This window comes from Schistocerca nitens, chromosome 10, assembly GCF_023898315.1.
Source record: "Schistocerca nitens isolate TAMUIC-IGC-003100 chromosome 10, iqSchNite1.1, whole genome shotgun sequence".
Classification (NCBI taxonomy): domain Eukaryota; kingdom Metazoa; phylum Arthropoda; class Insecta; order Orthoptera; family Acrididae; genus Schistocerca; species Schistocerca nitens.
The window spans coordinates 215,429,753-215,448,686 of NC_064623.1; the positions used below are offsets into that span (position 1 = coordinate 215,429,753).

General features: G+C 39.3%; 1 protein-coding gene across 17 annotated transcripts in view; it reads right to left on the reverse strand.

Moving 5' to 3' along the window:
* Positions 1–18,934, reverse strand: part of LOC126210400 (gastrula zinc finger protein XlCGF52.1-like) — a 261,120-nt gene that overhangs the window by 151,088 nt on the left and 91,098 nt on the right. For all 17 annotated transcript variants that reach the window (XR_007540659.1, XM_049939633.1, XM_049939639.1 and 14 more), the window contains one exon: positions 11,292–11,354. Coding sequence is in view for 16 of the 17 variants with exons in the window: in XM_049939633.1 (XP_049795590.1) it covers positions 11,292–11,354 (63 nt within the window). In the remaining variant the exon portion in view is untranslated. The remainder of the gene's footprint in view (positions 1–11,291; positions 11,355–18,934) is intronic.

An 18,934-nucleotide genomic window follows, 5' to 3' on the forward strand; every position in this document is an offset into this window, starting at 1 on the left:
TTTTGAAACTGGAACTTAATTATGGACAGCCTGTACCATTCCTATATTTATATTTTCTTCAAACTGGAATGTTATACTAGTTTTACAGAAAAAGAGGTAGAGAATGGAGCTGCAAAAGCGGCTTGAAATGAGAGTATGTGTGTTTTCACTGAAGCATGATTTTCACGTATTAAGAATAATTTCCCAACTAAATCCTTCTGACCAAATATTCTTAAGACTATAATGTGTCAAAATGAGAAATAGACAGAATTATGTTTTGAAACCTTGAGACCAGAAAATGCCACCTGAAGCTCATAATGAATGCAATTAGTACAAGTACAAAGTGTCACTGTTCATCTGCTGTACAAAATGACCATTAAGTTTGATAAACCTGAGCTAAGAGAAGGTAAGGCTACACAAAGATGGAAAGTTTATTACAAATTAATCAGAAAAGCCTGAAAAACCTATTTTTAGGAAAATCTGGTTGCTCATTCAACATATTTCAAGGATCTTTTCTCTTATAGATTTTAGACTCCTCAACCATATTTACGAAAGATTATTTTGGTGCATTGTGTAATATTTTTTGGCTTTCATGAACTGCACCTAAAGAATGATTATTATGTACCTTCTCTTGTCCTGAAAGAACTGTCACTTTCTCCTGTCTAAAAACTTTCACAATCCCTACACTCAATTCTATACACACCTGCAACACCTTATTTATCAAAAATGGCTCTGAGCAAATATGGTTCAAATGGCTCTGAGCACTATGGGACTCAACATCTGAGGTCATAAGTCCCCTAGAACTTAGAACTACTTAAACCTAACTAACCTAAGGACATCACACACACCCATGCCCGAGGCAGGATTCGAACCTGCGACCGTAGCAGTCCCGCGGTTCCGGACTGCAGCGCCAGAACCGCTAGACCACCGCGGCCGGCAGGCTCTGAGCACTATGGGACTTAACTACTTTGGTCATCAGTCCCCCAGAACTTAGAATTACTTAAACCTAAGGACATCACACACATCCCTACCCGAGGCAGGATTCGAACCTGCGACCGTAGCGGTCGTGCAGTTCCAGACTGTAGCGCCTAGAACCACTCAGCCACTCCGGCCGGCCCTTATTTATCATGCTCTTTTCAACTGAATGGCACAATCTACTCCCAAGTTTACCACATGTTCATAAATAAACTCATACATTCAGTTTTTTATCAGTTCACTGTTTCATTAATGAAGGTCCCATTATATGTCACAGTGGCCATTAACTTCTCCTTATTTTACACTGCTGAGTAACTTTATTTTTTGTCTATTATACAAGAATCTTACCTCATTATTATTGTAGCCACTGGATTTGGCAACCTGTTCAAGAATGTACAATTCATTTTCTACATTTTTCAGATTTAAAGGAAATTTTATTAATAAATGTAGCATCAATCAAAAATAGCCCATTTGTGTGTTCTCCAATGATATGAATCTGTCACTGTTATTAAATCGTATACATCAATTTTCTAAAAATACCAAAAGATAGATTCCCTGTGCCTCTCTTTGAACAGACAGATCCAAAAAAATGAAGGAACATTTGACCATTTGCTTTACAATGGGTGCATTGCAATCAAGTCCTTCTGCTATATCATTAGCTACATCACAAATACCTTTCACTAATAGAAAGGTGTCATCGACATATCTGTTATAGATAATCATGTTGGTGCACATTTCAGGTTATTTGAAAGTAAAACTGTTTTCTAGATGATTCATGAAAATTTAAGCCAATGTTATTACCTGTTGTCAGCCCAGGTGGTTGATGAAAATATTGTCCACTGAATTTTAAATAATTAAATGATAATGTGAATTCTAACATTTCTATTTGTTCAATGATTTCACCTCGACTGAACTTACTGCACATAAGCAAATTACGCTCAATAATGTCCAACATTTTGGGAACACACATACTTGTATAAAGATTCACAATATCAAAGCAGGGAAGACATGCATACTCCAGCAGTAACACATTCTTTGTTTGTTCTATAAAATGATAGGAGCTTCTCACAGAAAATGACTTTTCATGGGTATCTACAGCCAGAAGTCTTTTCTTGAGGTCATTGTTTAAGTTATTAGGAGCTGCAATGTGGTTGTTAACTATCATATGAATTGATCGAGACTTTTTGTAGCAAAAAATGTGACGTTTAAGTCAGTATAACTGGATTCATTAATGTTACATCTCTCTCCATCTTTTTCTGTCAGGTATAGAAAATAACCTGACTCAAGTTCTGCCTTAAGATCTGCATTAAATCTGTGTACTAGTTCCTATTTTATTTTGTTGGAAACATTATTCTCAGAAAAAATCATTACTACTGTTAATGTAATCAGCATCATGTATGAAAACAATTACATTACCCGAAGCTGCCTTCACCGCAATAACCTTATCATCATTCAAGTTTACACATTTTTCAACTTTTTCACTGTTTTAAATCTCTTTTTAAAATATCTACATCTACATAGATAACCCGCAAGCCACCGTATGGAGCATGGCAGATTGTAACCTGTACCAGTACTAGTCATTTCCTTTTCTATTCTGCTCACAAACAGAGTGAGGGAAAAACAACTGTCTATATGTCTCCGTATGAGCTCTAATTTCTTTTATCTCATCTTTGTGGTCCTTACGCACAATGTATGCTGGCTTGGGTACACTGGTACTGCTCTAAATTTTCTCCCTCTCCCCTCCAGGGATTCCAATTTGAGTTCCTGAAGTATCTCCGTAACACTTACGTGTTGTTCAAACTTATCAGTAACAAATCTAGAAACCTCTCAGTAACAAATCTAGCAGCCCACCTCTGAATTGTTTTGATGTCGTCTTCCTTCAATCTGACCTGTTACAGATCCCAAACACTTGGGCAGTACTCAAGAACCGGTTGCATCAGTGTCCTGCATATGGTCTCCATTGCAGATGAATCACTCTTTCCTCAAATTCTCCCAGTAAATCTATTTTGGCCATTCCTCTTCCCTACCACAATTCTCACATGTTCGTTCCATCTCGTATCACTTTTCAACGTTACCCCCAGATGTTTAAATGACTTAACAGCACCTTGCAGGACATTAGCACTACTGTATACGAACATTACAGGTTTGATAATCATACTTATCTGCATTAACTTATATTTTTCCACATTTAGGGCTAGGTGCCATTCATCACACCAACTGGAAATTCTGTCTAAGTCGTCTTGAATCTTCCTACAGTTACTCAACTTTTACGCCTTACCATACACCATGGCATTACCAGCAAAAAACCACAGATTCCAACCTATCCTGTCTGCCAAATCATTTATGTATACAGAGAACAACAGCAGTTCTGTCACACTTCCCTGGGGCACTCCTGTTGATATCCTTGACTCTGACGAACACTCGCCATTGAGGACAACATACTGGGTTCTATTATTTAAGAAGTCTTCGAGCCACTTATTCCCTATGCTCATACCTTTGTTAACAGCCTGCAATGGGGCACAATGTCAAATGCTTTCTGAAAATCTAGAATTATGGAATCTGCCTGCTGCCCTTCATCCATCATGTGAGAAAAGGGCAAGCTGAGTTTCACACGAGCGATGCTTTCTAAAACCATGCTGATTCGTGGACATAAACTTCTTAGTCTCAAGAAAGTTTATCATATTCAAACTGAGAATATGTTCAAAGATTCTGCTGCAAACGGATATTTGGGACACTAATCTGTAATTTTCCAGGTATATTCTTTTACCCTTCTTGTATACTGGAGTCACATGCATCTTTTTCAGTCTCTTGGGACTTTGTAAGATCAAACTCGGATTCCATCCCGACCCGGTGATTTACTTACTTTCAGATCTTTCAGTACTTTCTCTATACTAGGGATGCTTATTACTATGCCGTTCTTATGGGAGTCTGCCCGATGGTCAAATGATGGTATGTTTGTACGATTGTCCTGTGTGAACAATTTTTCAAACATGAAACATAAAACTTCAGCTTTCATTTTGCTGTCTTCAACTGCCACACCAGACTGGTCAACAAGGGACCAAATGGGAGCCTTAGACCTGCTTAGTGATTTTACATAAGACCAGAATTTCCTCGGGTTCTCTGCCAGATCTTTTACTAAGGTGTGATGGTGGCAGTTGTATACTTCATGCATAAATCTTTTCACAGACACTAGAATCTCTTCTAACCTTCACTTGTCATTTGTGCATTCCCTATTGAACCAAAACTGCAACAGCCTCTGCTTCCTCACCATCCTCCAAGTTGCATTATTAAATCCTAGTGGGTCTTTTCCACTTTCTAGGGACATAGCTCTCCCGACCACAATTTACAATCTGCTTACACTTTGCCCATCTTGATGGAACTAAGTGATTCAATTCACTGTCTAGCAGAAACAATCTCCTAGCCTTCTTGGCTGATTTATTAACTTTTGTAATCACAGCTGCTGCAATGACATCGTGATTGCTAATCTCGGTTTCTATACCGAGTTTGTCGATAACGTCCAGCCTATTTGTAGCTAAGATCAAAGATATTTCCATCAAGAAGAGTACTGTGCCCAGTATGATTTCTTCAATCAATATTAGGCTTACTCGACTCTTTTCCCTTTCTTCCACCAGGGAAAATCCTGGTCAGTACCACAAAATGACCCTGGATCAATTGCATGTCAGTCAGACATGCTGATTACTCTGATATGGAAGTGAAAAATTAAATAGGTATAAAACTGGAGTACCTGTGGTGTACAGGTAGTGTTTTTGATTACTAATCAATACATCCTTGGTCCTGGGTTCGAACCCCACTGCCATTTAACTTTTGAATAAAAGTCATCAGAATTGGTGGCCGAAAGCTTCCAGCCTAAGAAATCAGCCTCAGTCTACCAACGGCCTTGTCAAAGAGGGTGGAAGTTCAGGACACTCTACTGCCCTTGGGATGGGAAAGCCCCTAAAGGCAGAAGAATGAGCAATGATCACATTTATTTTTAATTCTCCCAATGCTATTGTTATGTCTACATCTACATTTATACTCCGCAAGCCACCCAACGGTGCGTGGCGGAGGGCACGTTACGTGCCACTGTCATTACCTCCCTTTCCTGTTCCAGTCGCGTATGGGTATGGTTCGCGGGAAGAACGACTGTCTGAAAGCCTCCGTGCGCGCTCGAATCTCTCTAATTTTACATTCGTGATCTCCTTGGTAGGTACAAGTGGGGGGAAGCAATATATTCAATACCTCATCCACAAACGCACCCTCTCGAAACCTGGCGAGCAAGCTACACTGCGATGCAGAGCGCCTCTCTTGCAGAGTCTGCCACTTGAGTTTATTAAACATCTCCGTAACGCTATCACGGTTACCAAATAACCCTGTGACGAAACGCGCCGCTCTTCTTTGGATCTTCTCTATCTCCTCCGTCAACCCGATCTGGTACGGATCCCACACTGATGAGCAATACTCAAGTATAGGTCGAACGAGTGTTTTGTAAGCCACCTCCTTTGTTGATGGACTACATTTTCTAAGCACTCTCCCAATGAATCTCAACCTGGCACCTGCCTTACCAACAATTAATTTTATATGATCATTCCACTTCAAATCGTTCCGCACGCATACTCCCAGATATTTTACAGAAGTAACTGCTACCAGTGTTTGTTCCGCTATCATATAATCATACAATAAAGGATCCTTCTTTCTATGTATTCGCAATACATTACATTTGTCTATGTTAAGGGACAGTTGCCACTCCCTGCACCAAGTGAGTATCCGCTGCAGATCTTCCTGCATTTCGCTACAATTTTCTAATGCTGCAACTTCTCTGTATACTACAGCATCATCTGCGAAAAGCCGCATGGAACTTCCGACACTATCTACTAGGTCATTTATATATATTGTGAAAAGCAATGGTCCCATAACACTCCCCTGTGGCACGCCAGAGGTAACTTTAACGTCTGTAGACGTCTCTCCATTGATAACAACATGCTGTGTTCTGTTTGCTAAAAACTCTTCAATCCAGCCACACAGCTGGTCTGATATTCCGTAGGCTCTTACTTTGTTTATCAGGCGACAGTGCGGAACTGTATCGAACGCCTTCCGGAAGTCAAGAAAAATAGCATCTACCTGGGAGCCTGTATCTAATATTTTCTGGGTCTCATGAACAAATAAAGCGAGTTGGGTCTCACACGATCGCTGTTTCCAGAATCCATGTTGATTCCTACATAGTAGATTCTGGGTTTCCAAAAACAACATGATACTCGAGCAAAAAACATGTTCTAAAATTCTACAACAGATCGGCGTCAGAGATATAGGTCTATAGTTTTGCGCATCTGCTCGACGACCCTTCTTGAAGACTGGGACTACCTGTGCTCTTTTCCAATCATTTGGAACCTTCTGTTCCTCTAGAGACTTGCGGTACACGGCTGTTAGAAGGGGGGCAAGTTCTTTCACGTACTCTGTGTAGAATCGAATTGGTATCCCATCAGGTCCAGTGGACTTTCCTCTGTTGAGTGATTCCAGTTGCTTTTCTATTCCTTGGACACTTATTTCGATGTCAGCCATTTTTTCGTTTGTGCGAGGATTTAGAGAAGGAACTGCAGTGCGGTCTTCCTCTGTGAAACAGCTTTGGAAAAAGGTGTTTAGTATTTCAGCTTTACGCGTGTCATCCTCTGTTTCAATGCCATCATCATCCCGGAGTGTCTGGATATGCTGTTTCGAGCCACTTACTGATTTAACGTAAGACCAGAACTTCCTAGGATTTTCTGTCAAGTCAGTACATAGAATTTTACTTTCGAATTCACTGAACGCTTCATGCATAGCCCTCCTTACGCTAACTTTGACATCGATTAGCTTCTGTTTGTCTGAGAGGTTTAAACTTGGAGTGAAGCTCTCTTTGCTTTCGCAGTAGTTTCCTAACTTTGTTGTTGAACCACGGTGGATTTTTCCCGTCCCTCACAGTTTTACTCGGCACGTACCTGTCTAAAACGCATTTTACGATTGCCTTGAACTTTTTCCATAAACACTCAACATTGTCAGTGTCGGAACAGAAATTTTCGTTTTGATCTGTTAGGTAGTCTGAAATCTGTCTTCTATTACTCTTGCTAAACAGATAAACCTTCCTCCCTTTTTTTATACTCCTATTAACTTCCATATTCAGGGATGCTGCAACGGCCTTATGATCACTGATTCCCTGTTCTGCACATACAGAGTCGAAAAGTTCGGGTCTGTTTGTTATCAGTAGGTCCAAGATGTTATCTCCACGAGTCGGTTCTCTGTTTAATTGCTCGAGGTAATTTTCGGATAGTGCACTCAGTATAATGTCACTCGATGCTCTGTCCCTACCACCCGTCCAAAACATCTGAGTGTCCCAGTCTATATCTGGTATATTGAAATCTCCACCTAAGACTATAACACGCTGAGAAAATTTATGTGAAATGTATTCCAAATTTTCTCTCAGTTGTTCTGCCACTAACGCTGCTGAGTCGGGAGGTCAGTAAAAGGAGCCAATTATTAACCTAGCTCGGTTGTTGAGTGTAACCTCCACCCATAATAATTCACAGGAACTATCCACTTCTACTTCACTACAGGATAAACTACTACTAACAGCGACAAACACGCCAACACCGGTTATATGCAATCTATCCTTTCTAAACACCGTCTGTGCCTTTGTAAAAATTTCGGCAGAATTTATCTCTGGCTTCAGCCAGCTTTCTGTACCTATAACGATTTCAGCTTCGGTGCTTTCTATCAGCACTTGAAGTTCCGGTACTTTACCAACGCAGCTTTGACAGTTGACAATTACAATACCGATTGCTGCTTGGTCCCCGCATGTCCTGACTTTGCTCCGCACCCTTTGAGGCTGTTGCCCTTTCTGTACTTGCCCGAGGCCATCTAACCTAAAAAACCGCCCAGTCCACGCCACACAGCCTCCGCTACCCGTGTAGCCGCTTGCTGCGTGTAGTGGACTCCTGACCTATCCAGCGGAACCCGAAACCCCACTACCCTATGGCACAAGTCGAGGAATCTGCAGCCCACATGGTCGCAGAACCGTCTTAGCCTCTGATTCAGACCCTCCACTCGGCTCTGTACCAAAGGTCTGCAGTCAGTCCTGTCGAAGATGCTGCAGATGGTGAGCTCTGTAAACAAAGTGATTATGTGATGCTCTCTGTACATTTCCTGAATACTATACTACTCATGTATTCAACAGTGTCTGTTATTTTATGGGATTGTGTGAAGGTTATTTTATTATTTTGTCATTTGCAGGATATGCAGGATTGTGTGGAGGTTATTTTATTATTTTGTCATTTGCAGGATATGCAATCAATTGATCACGTGTATTGTTTCTTACTATCTCTGTTCTGTACTTATATTACATACAATCAGTAATTTTCTAAACTTTTTAAACACTGTATTAACCAGGCACGGCTCGTGGTTTCTATACTGGGGAAGGCTGCGGCATTTATCGGAGCCAACATAGACCTCGGGTTACGCTACAGATTAGTCTGAAATAAACAACTAAGAATTCAGGGGGAGGGGGGTGGGCAGATCACTCTCTACCCATAATTTTACGTACAGTATCTTCTATAATCAGGTATTAAATATCATTAGAAGCTAACTTCGAGTTAAAATCTTTGGTTAGTGTTTTTATACGTCATCATTACATTTTCTGACACTTTGCAGTAAATCTTATCTATCAGTTTACCCAGAAAATAACGATTTTTTGATATATAATGAAAATGTATCTTTATATTATGGCGGTAAGCACTGTCTAATTGGCACATAATGTCCACTTTCCCTAGCATTGAAAACTCAATGAAGCCATATAAATGTTTTTCGCTGGAATTATGTTTTTTCACCTTTGCGTGAAAATTCTTTAAGTCAGTGATACCAGTTTCAGTCCAGGCACAATCAGTACTATTTGTAAGAAGACAGGTAAAACAGAAAAATGCATTTTTCACTTCACAAACACTCAGCAGCATCGTACATTGCTCCATTAAAACTGCGTTTGTATCCTTGCCTACATTTGCACTGTTTCTGTTCTTGATTGATCGTTAGATCGGGTCTGGGTGCACCTAGTTCTTTCACTAAAATCTTGCAAAATACACTCCGAAAAAGAAACTTGCTAATATCACACGGTATCATCAAAAGCAGTCAGCATCAGCAAGCAAGGAAAGGAAAGTAAAGTAACGGGACAAATTTCGCGCGCTTTGTCCTCTAATCACTTATAAAACTCTCGGTAGATGGCAGTACCGTTATGTTACTGTAGTCTAGTGAACTCTGGCGGGATATTTGCAAACTTATTCTAAATGTGGATATAATAGCCAATGGCAGAAACAAAACAACTACGTAAAACATTATCAAAACAATAATAATAAATGTAGATTAATGACGCATGGGAAGCGTAGTAGAGATGTGCAGAGACAGAGATTGGATAGCGAAGTTTAGGCCACTCTACATTCCTTTATTACATTGATAGTGGAACGTGAAAAACATGTGGTGGTTGGTATGACTAAGAGGCTGCAAGCTCTGAGCCTTCGGGTCGCCCATAAAGAGCAGTACTATGTAGAAGCCACGCCCCCAAACCGCTACTACATGCAGCTTCCGGACGTTCCAAGGCGCAGCCTACACACTACTAACCGTTCGGAAAACATCTATCGATACAAACAGTTCCAAAAACGTTGACCGTCGTTGTTTTAATCGGAATGGGAAATATGTGAAATTCGTCCTGATAAATTAAATTATGTAATACATTCTTGCGAAATTTACTTTAACATTTAATTTGGGGCGGCTCCGCCTCAGAGCCTTTAATTACGAGCCGCGCCTGGTATTAACTAATAGAGCTTTAAGCAATATTTTATTTATATTATTATAAATTTGATAGTCAAACATTAGTTATCCAAATATTCTATGGCAATCACAAAATGTAAATTACTTTCATAATAGCAAAATGCAATATTTAGTACCCGCCATGTGTTAAAAGTCATCTGGGTAACTTCTTTCCTTGAGGCTTTCGTGAGTACATTCTAATCAGTTTGCACTTACATTTCACGACATTAAGACTGATGAGGTAGTGTGTATCAATATATGTTGGATAGATTCAGTTTTGATATTTGTCGGTTCATAAGATGAAGTGTGTCACATATTTGGTAAATGTTAATTTTCATTTGCTTGTCACGGTGTATTTAATATTATATGGTGTGATCGCATTTTTCTCATGTACACCCATTTTATTGTAGATCCTTTGAAAATGGTGTAACGTTGAAACACATTAGGTGTAACATAGTCAATAAAAACTGTGGCCAAGACAAAAGCGTTTTTACAATGAAACATACAAGGAAGTGATCAAAGAAGTAATAAATTCCAGGGCAATGACCAGAGTTATAGCCAGAAGAGAAGAGAAAGAGGTTTGGAAAATATTCCAGCCCACTAAATGCAAAAAGGAGGAAAGGGGGGGGGGGGGGGTGGCAAGAGATGAGAACACAATGGGATCCCAGAAGTATAAGATGCTTAAAAATTTAACAGCAAAGTAGCAAAATCAGAACAAGTTAAATATGTAAAGAATTAGTTAAAATAAATGAAGCTCTGTGAGGATAAACACAATTTTAGAGAAGTAAAAAGTAAAGGCATAACCTCGGTAAGTGCAAAGCTGTAGCCTATGTTACAAGCAGAAGAGAAGGCTGATATTTGCCAGGAGAAGAGCTATACAACAGTGTGACAGGAGAAAAGTAGGAAGTGTGATGTTGAAGAAAGTTATCGGCAGTAAATGAATCAAGCTCAAAGAATCTGTCAACAGTGAATGAGGTATCTTCAGAATTATTAAAATCAACAAGAACTATAGATAGTTTTTAAAATCAACAGTATCTCAAGGGACTATGAGAACTGATAATTTATTTTGAGAAAGCTTAATCATAACAGTATCAAATGAACAGACAAATGTAAAACTTATTAGCTGCCGACTATAATACATAGAAGAACAGCAGCAAAAGGGAATTAGAGGTGTTAATGAATGGAAGCATAAGGAAGAAACTGAGAAGCCACTGACAAACTGCAGATGTGAGTTGGGAGAGACTGCTAGTAGGAGCACTAAATGACAAAAAGAAAAATTGGAATTGAGTGCTCATCCAACACCCAGTTTTATTTCTTGTTGAGTCATTTATTTTATAGCGAGTGTCACAACTGACTGGAAGTAGCATTTATTTCTTCCCATAATAGTACGAGTCATTTTAAACACCTATTCCTTCTATGACACAATTTGTGAATATGTTGCTTGATGATGAAACTGAGCAACAAAAGTATCACATCTACAAAAATGTATGCAATTATTGTATGCTTGTATTACTTACAGGTTCTTTTTTTATGTGTGATGCGTCAGGTGGAGAAATGGTTTCTTCCTCCGACACAACCTCCTGTACAGAAAGAACAGCAGTTACACATTAACTGAGAAGTAGAACAAAGGAAGCATAAGAAATTAAATCAATTATCTGGTTACATCTCCACAGCACACAAATGAATTTATGCTTTCCACAGCAGAAACTGCAAATACTCATGATGCGCTACTTGTTAAAGTCTCCAGGCCAAAGACTGGTCTGATGCAGTTCACCATACCAGCCTACCCAGTGCAAGCCTCTTTGCAGCAATGTACCTACTACAACCTACATCCAATTAAACCTACTAACTGTAGCCTAGTCTTGGTCTTCCTCTACAATTTTTTAACGTCCATACTTTCCTTCATTACCAAATAAACTTTTTCTTGACACCCTAGGCTGTATCCTCTCAACTGACTCCTCCTTTTAGTTCAGTGTGCGGAAAAAAGGATGATGATGTATGCTCACTCATGTGTATTGTATCGTACTGAAACTTCTTTAACTCACTGTTGTTGCTTTTACATGCTCAGTTTAGGGTCCCACTGCTACACAGTGTATGCCTAGTGGGCATGGAGAGCCTGGTTCATCTGCAATGCATTCCCAATCTCATCAGCAACTCTGTTGTGCCCTAGGTCTTTATTTAGTTCACATTTTTCATTTTCCACATCTATGGGGAACATTTCACTTAAAAACTTAAGCATTATCCTCTCTCTCTCTCTCTCTCTCTCTCTCTCTCTCTCTCTCTCTCACCCCTCCCTCTTTTCTTTTTTTAATATGTGATATCACGAATTAAACCCACCCTCCTAGCATTCCACAGTCAGTTGGCACCAGAACTGCACGTTTCTGTCAGACACCGACAACAGCCACGCGGGATCCAGCAGACCCAGTGGTGCACGCCTACTGAGCCACGCCTCCAGCTGCTCTGGGCTACGCACGCCATCAGCCGCCACGATACGGGGCAGCTGGAGGTAGTCTCTCGCCCACTTGCACGTAGAGCCTCTTCGTTACAATACCGTCATCTGCATTTAGTTCAGAAAGCCTCAACATTGTTGTTGTTTTTGTTGTTGTTGTTGTTAACAGTTGGACTCTGCTTCTACCTGCATTATTTGTAATAAGTCTTCATATGCTTGGAGAAATAAAAGTTAAGTAAACCTTCTTTTTACCGTGTTGCTTGCTAAGCATTTCTGCTCCTGTCCAGCTGTCCTATGATGACACTTGCCACCCTACTCTGTAGACCACCTCCCCTTACTGTTGAGTACAAAGCCGTACCAAACAAAATCTGTGAGATTGTTAGCATCCTATACACTCAAACATCACAAATATTGGGTTTCTTGTTCTTGGAAAAATTTTAATTGAGTTAATTCTTTCTTCTGGCTACAAGTATTGTGATGTATAGTAACTGCACAGCACAACTGGTTAAACTGTGTCAACTGATATAAGATTATCTCTGCTTGCAACGTCACTGCTGTTCTCGTGAATTAGTAGAAGTGGTAGTGCGACATCAGTCTTAAGTTTCAGTCATAATTAGAGTGTTTACAGTCAGTTAAAATGTGGGTGTATTGATGTGTGTTGTGCCACATTGTACAGATGATTATAGGTCGTACAGGATGTACAGTGTTAGATAAATTAGTTGTGACAGAAAATTTGGGTGAGTCAATGTTTCAGTGTGAAACAGTTTATTGTAAGTTGTGGCAGAAAAGCAATATGTGGTGTCACCGCTAGACACCACACTTGCTAGGTGGTAACTTAAATCGGCCGCGGTCCTGTAGTACATGTCGGACCCGCGTGTCGCCACTGTGGGATCGCAAACCTAGCGCCACCACAAGGCAGGTCTCGAGAGACTGAGGAGACCTCGTCCCCAGTTGTACGGACAACATAGCTAGCGATTGGACGTGCTAAGCCTTGCTCTCATTTGCCGAGAGATAGACAGTAGAATAGCCCTCTGCTAAGTTAAATGGCGACCACCTAGCAAGGCGCCATTTGTATCAGTGCCAATAGCTTACGAGTATGCAGGAGAGATGTATTCCAACAAGAGAATAAAGTTAAGTATTAAAAAAGCTACGTATTTTTCTTTAGTGCATTTATAAGTCTCATGTTCCAGACTTCACGCCCGTCTGCGTTAGCCTTGCGTGCCCTATCGGCTACAGCATTGTGTCTGGGCTGTATGGTCTAGACACAACACAATATCCCAACATCATGTCATTTTATTTTTTGTGTTTGTGTAAGAAACATAAATTCTCTGCATCCCTATCCACTCCGCAATAAAACCATTTCATAATCGTAATGAAGCAAAATAAGAGATTTTGAACTATCATCTAATAAAGGACCTAATACGGTGGAATAGAAGAAGAGGATTACTGTGACATGGGCATTTTGGTGGGGGCTGTCGGAAAAGGTTCTACATTCTTGAGGGTCCTCACACAATGGATCTATTCAACAAAAAGTATATCTCATTAGATGCCTTCAGCGATGTTTCCACACCACACATGAGAAGTGCAGGGTGTAAATTGTAATGATGCATACATCACCACAGTGCTTTATGCCATACTAAGTACCAATTTTACATTTAAGTGATGTAGATGGCATTGGAAGATCACTCAAGTGCCAATCAAAATACATTGTGACTAAGAGTAACACGGCTTTGTGAGCATCTGAAGCTGATTTCTTATTGCTGTGCTAGGGATTGCCTAATGTGATTTAGGAAAACCACACAGAGTTTGAAGGTAGCTGATAGAGGACAGGGACGAGTAGACGGGGGAGGGGAATTAGGGTGGTCATAACACTCACAGAAAAGTTCCAAACACACACCTGAAGTGACTAATGGAACCATGGATAATGCAAATCAGTATTTCAGACAGGAATCTAAAATCTGGTCGTCCCAAAAGAAGACTAAACTACAAAACATCACTAGGTGTGTGGGAGCATATAAGAAATGAGATGTTCTAGATGATGACAGAGTGGGAGATGAGGAACTCATTCACGTTAAGAAATTGGGATAGAAAGAAAGTAAGAGTGAAGAGAGACATAAGGAAAGTGTATGTTCAGTGGCTTGTTCCCCTTCTCCCCCTCTTGCAATCTGTGTGCACACCTCTTCCTATCTGCCTTAACAGCTGTAAACTGTAATCCATCTCACAGCCTGAAATGTGCACACCAACAATGATAAACAAGTGCTACATTTGGCCTAAAAAAATTCCATTAGAGGCAACATGTCTTTCCTGTTAATGTATTCCAAATGCTGTATCTTGCACAAAAATTCATGCTCTACTTTTTTTCTGGCAAAGAATCCTGATCAAACTTTGTGATGAAATTGTAGACATATATCAGTCTCACAGGTGTTTACCAACGTTATCTTCCAATGAAGTAGGCCACATAAAGACCCATGTTTCATCCCACGACTTATTCCTCCTAGGAATATTGGCATGGAATAGACTGTAAGGGTGCGCACACAAAGAAAAATGGTTATCCGCTACTGGAGGCCAATGTGAAGCAACATGACAAATATCCACATGTTACCCAACAGTGTTACCCAATGGCACAGCACACACGCAGCCGAGTGGCAGCACAGGCTGCAATGGGCGAACATGCACTTGCCCCCCACCTCCTGCCCCCCCCCCCCCCCCACACACACACAGTCAGTCTCTCTCTCTCTCTCTCTCTCTCTCTCTCTCTCTCTCTCTCGTGTTTTTGACAAAGGTCCAAAGGTCTTGTTGGCCAAAAGCTCACTTTCTGACAGTCTTTTTGTTGTGCCTATCTCTGACTCAACATCTCTGTTATATGGTGAGTAGCAGCTATTTTTTTCATAATATTGCTAAAGAGACTATTTGGTAAATAACATTATTCTTTCACATTTTCTAGTCTTATTCTTCAGCTTCCTAGTGAACTGCCTTTCTTTTCATTAGTGGCCATAGTTATTGTGATATTTTGAAATTAAGTAGCCCATGACATTACATCCGAATAGCGTGAATGAAAAGTAGTAGGCAAAATATGAGTTTACATTTGGTGCAAGTTATACCATACATGTATGTAATGTAGTTCACATAATGAAATTTTGTTTAAACTTGAGAAAGGTTTATACCTTAAACCTTGAGGAAAGTGACTTTATCTGATGCACACTAATTTCTGGCCACATCATCAAACAATACAATGAGGGTGAACTATTCACAACACCCATCATGCCTCATAAATGGTTCAAGATATTAAACAAGTCTTTGTCAAATGGTGGCATGCAAAGAGAGTAGTATTTTGTCATATAGTTAATATGCTCAACTTTCTTATCAAGTAACCACACATTTTTTCTATAGAACAATGTCATTTTTTTAAGAGCCATCAACAGCTTGTGAAATGAGAATTGCTATAGGTTTGTGAGACTATAAATGAAAAAATTGCACACTTATGTTTATACCAAGAATGGACTTTTTCATAAGTTACTGACATGTTTGGCCCTCAGTTGCTTGTTAAATGATACACTGCTTCAGGATTCCCTTGCAACTGCATCTGTATTACCATGTTATGGAGGTAAAGCTTTGTAAATGCTGCTGTATTTTGGCAAAATAAGTAAATTTTAACACTGCAACAAGAGAAGTGTACATGTTACTTAAAAGCTGACACTCATGACATTTCTCTGAAGAAAGAATGGGAATAAATCTGGAAAAAATTAATTGCCACTTACATTGCAATTTCATCATAATCTTGTATCCCAGTGTATTTATTTAAAAAAAACTAAAAATTAAAAAAGATGAAAGGACCAGAGATTGAAACTTACCACAAAGATGGCATGTTAAGTTGCATACAGGCACAATTAAAAGACACCTACATAAAGCTTTCGGTCACAGCCTTCATCAGCAAAAGAAAAACACAACCCACTCATACACACAAGCAAGCACATGACTGTCAACTCCAGTATCACAGGAGATGCCCATGATGCTGGAGTCAGTAGTCGTGTGCATGAGATATGCTTGCTTGTGTGTATGAGTGGGTTGTGTTTTTCTTTTGCTGATGAAGGCTGTGGGCGAAAGCTTTATGTAAGTGTCTTTTTAATTGTGCCTGTCTGCAACTTAAAGTGTTTTCTGTAATGTAAGTAGCAATCTCTCTTTTCCTACAATGTTTACATTCCTACTTGGAGTTTCCACTGTTTAATCTGACTGAGATTAAAGGTTGCCAAAGGATTTTATTTTTGTATGATCAAAGAAATATGAAAACAATTCACAGAACTTAGTACACCAGCTTCTTGTTCCTAACCCCATTCAGGTAAAATACCTGAACTTTTTCATTCCAATACTTTTTGAAATTTTAAAGATATAATCTACTCCCATCTTGATGTGTAGTTGCATGCAGCTCATAAAAGGAAACAGCTGTGTTTCTTCAAACAAAGCTTCGCTCCTTTTTGACTCCAGAATACAGGTAGTAAAACTTATTGAAAAATGACTATTTCATACTCTGAAGCTGTAATGACTGACAACCTGCAGACTCATCAATATCTTTGATCAACCAAAGGATATTTGAAGTGAAAAATTTCAGTCCTTTACTCTGTACAGGTATAGGATTTGACGTAAATTGCTTTCACACTTTTCAGATCATTGTGATGTAGTTAGAAAATCCTTTGGTAAAGTTTGCATCCCAACTGTTCATTACTAAGAATCCACTGGGATACTCCACTGAAATTGCAGCCGAATCGGCTATCTATTTTTCCCAGACTTCTAAACCACTTTTTTCTTCTTCGGCGTAGGGACATTCATGGTGAGTTTTGAGTAACATCTACTTTGTCTTGGTTATGTGTGAGATTTTGTTTCTTTTGCCAAAAAACAGCCATGTATACACAACTTCACATCAAATACTGTTGCAATGTGATGGAATCCTGGAAGTGTATTATTGAATATGCAAATGGGGACAAAATAAGTCAATAGCTTATGGAAAAGTTAATTTTCAGTATAAAAATAAATGTGTAATTTCTTCACTTATGTTTTGCAAACCCACACTAATTTGCATGTCAAAAATTATCAATGGTATTTAACAAATATATTATTATTTTTAAGAAACCTGTAGTTACTTGTTTATCATGATAGATAAAATTCTGCATGCTGATCATATACCAAGTGCCATCATTTGTCAACAAAATTGTTTCATCTTGAACCATTTATGAAGTACAAAGGATTTTATGGATAGTGCACTCTCACTGTATCATTTATGCGCATATGGAATGGAGTGCACTACTCACAATCCATTTTCTCTAGAATGGAGGGTCTAAAGAAAAATTGGAGAGGAATTCCACCTTGTGCAAGACACCTTCGTAATTTTGTTTTCAGCCACACATGTTTCAACATCTTTAGTGCTTATCTTCAGAGGGTTTGTTTATTTTCCTTATGCAAAATTGTTACATTTTAACTTTTAAGGAAACTTTTGGTACAAAATATTTGTTGTTGTTGTTGTGGTCTTCAGTCCTGAGACTGGTTTGATGCAGCTCTCCATGCTACTCTATCCTGTGCAAGCTTCTTCATCTCCCAGTACCTACTGCAACCTACATCCTTCTGAATCTGCTTAGTGTATTCATCTCTTGGTCTCCCCCTACGATTTTTACCCTCCACGCTGCCCTCCAATACTAAATTGGTGATCCCTTGATGCCTCAGAACATGTCCTACCAACCGATCCCTTCTTCTGGTCAAGTTGTGCCACAAACTCCTCTTCTCCCCAATCCTATTCAGTACCTCCTCATTAGTTATGTGATCTACCCATCTAATCTTCAGCATTCTTCTGTAGCACCACATTTCGAAAGCTTCTATTCTCTTCTTGTCCAAACTATTTACCGTCCATGTTTCACTTCCATACATGGCTACACTCCATACAAATACTTTCAGAAATGACTTCCTGACACTTAAATCTATACTCGATGTTAACAAATTTCTCTTCTTCAGAAACGCTTTCCTTGCCATTGCCAGTCTACATTTTATATCCTCTCTACTTCGACCATCATCAGTTATTTTGCTCCCCAAATAGCAAAACTCCTTTACTACTTTAAGTGTCTCATTTCCTAATCTAATCCCCTCAGCATCACCCGATTTAATTTGACTACATTCCATTATCCTCGTTTTGCTTTTGTTGATGTTCATCTTATATCCTCCCTTTAAGACACCATCCATTCCGTTCAACTGCTCCTCCAAGTCCTTTGCTGTCTCTGACAGAATTACAATGTCATCGGCGAACCTCAAAGTTTTTATTTCTTCTCCATGGATTTTAATACCTACTCCGAATATTTACATTTGTGAAATAAGTGAGTTTTGTCAAATGTTTTTACATTGATTTGCGTGGAGTGCAGAACTGAGACATGTGTCACCGAGTTGAGAAACTCTACATTCTTTATTTACGGTATGCCTAAAGTTTCTAGTTTTGTAGCACATTTGGAAATAAAGGGGATTTGCACATTTTTTTACTATCACATATATCCAACAGATACGTGTGAGGTATGTAAACAAATGCATACATCCACTTTATTTCCAAATGTACTATAAACTAGAAACTTATTTTACAAATGTAAATATTTTGTACCAAAAGTTTCTTTAAAGGTTAGCATGTAACAATTTTGCTGAAGAAAAATAAACAAACCACAAAGTGCTGAAACGTGTCTGGGT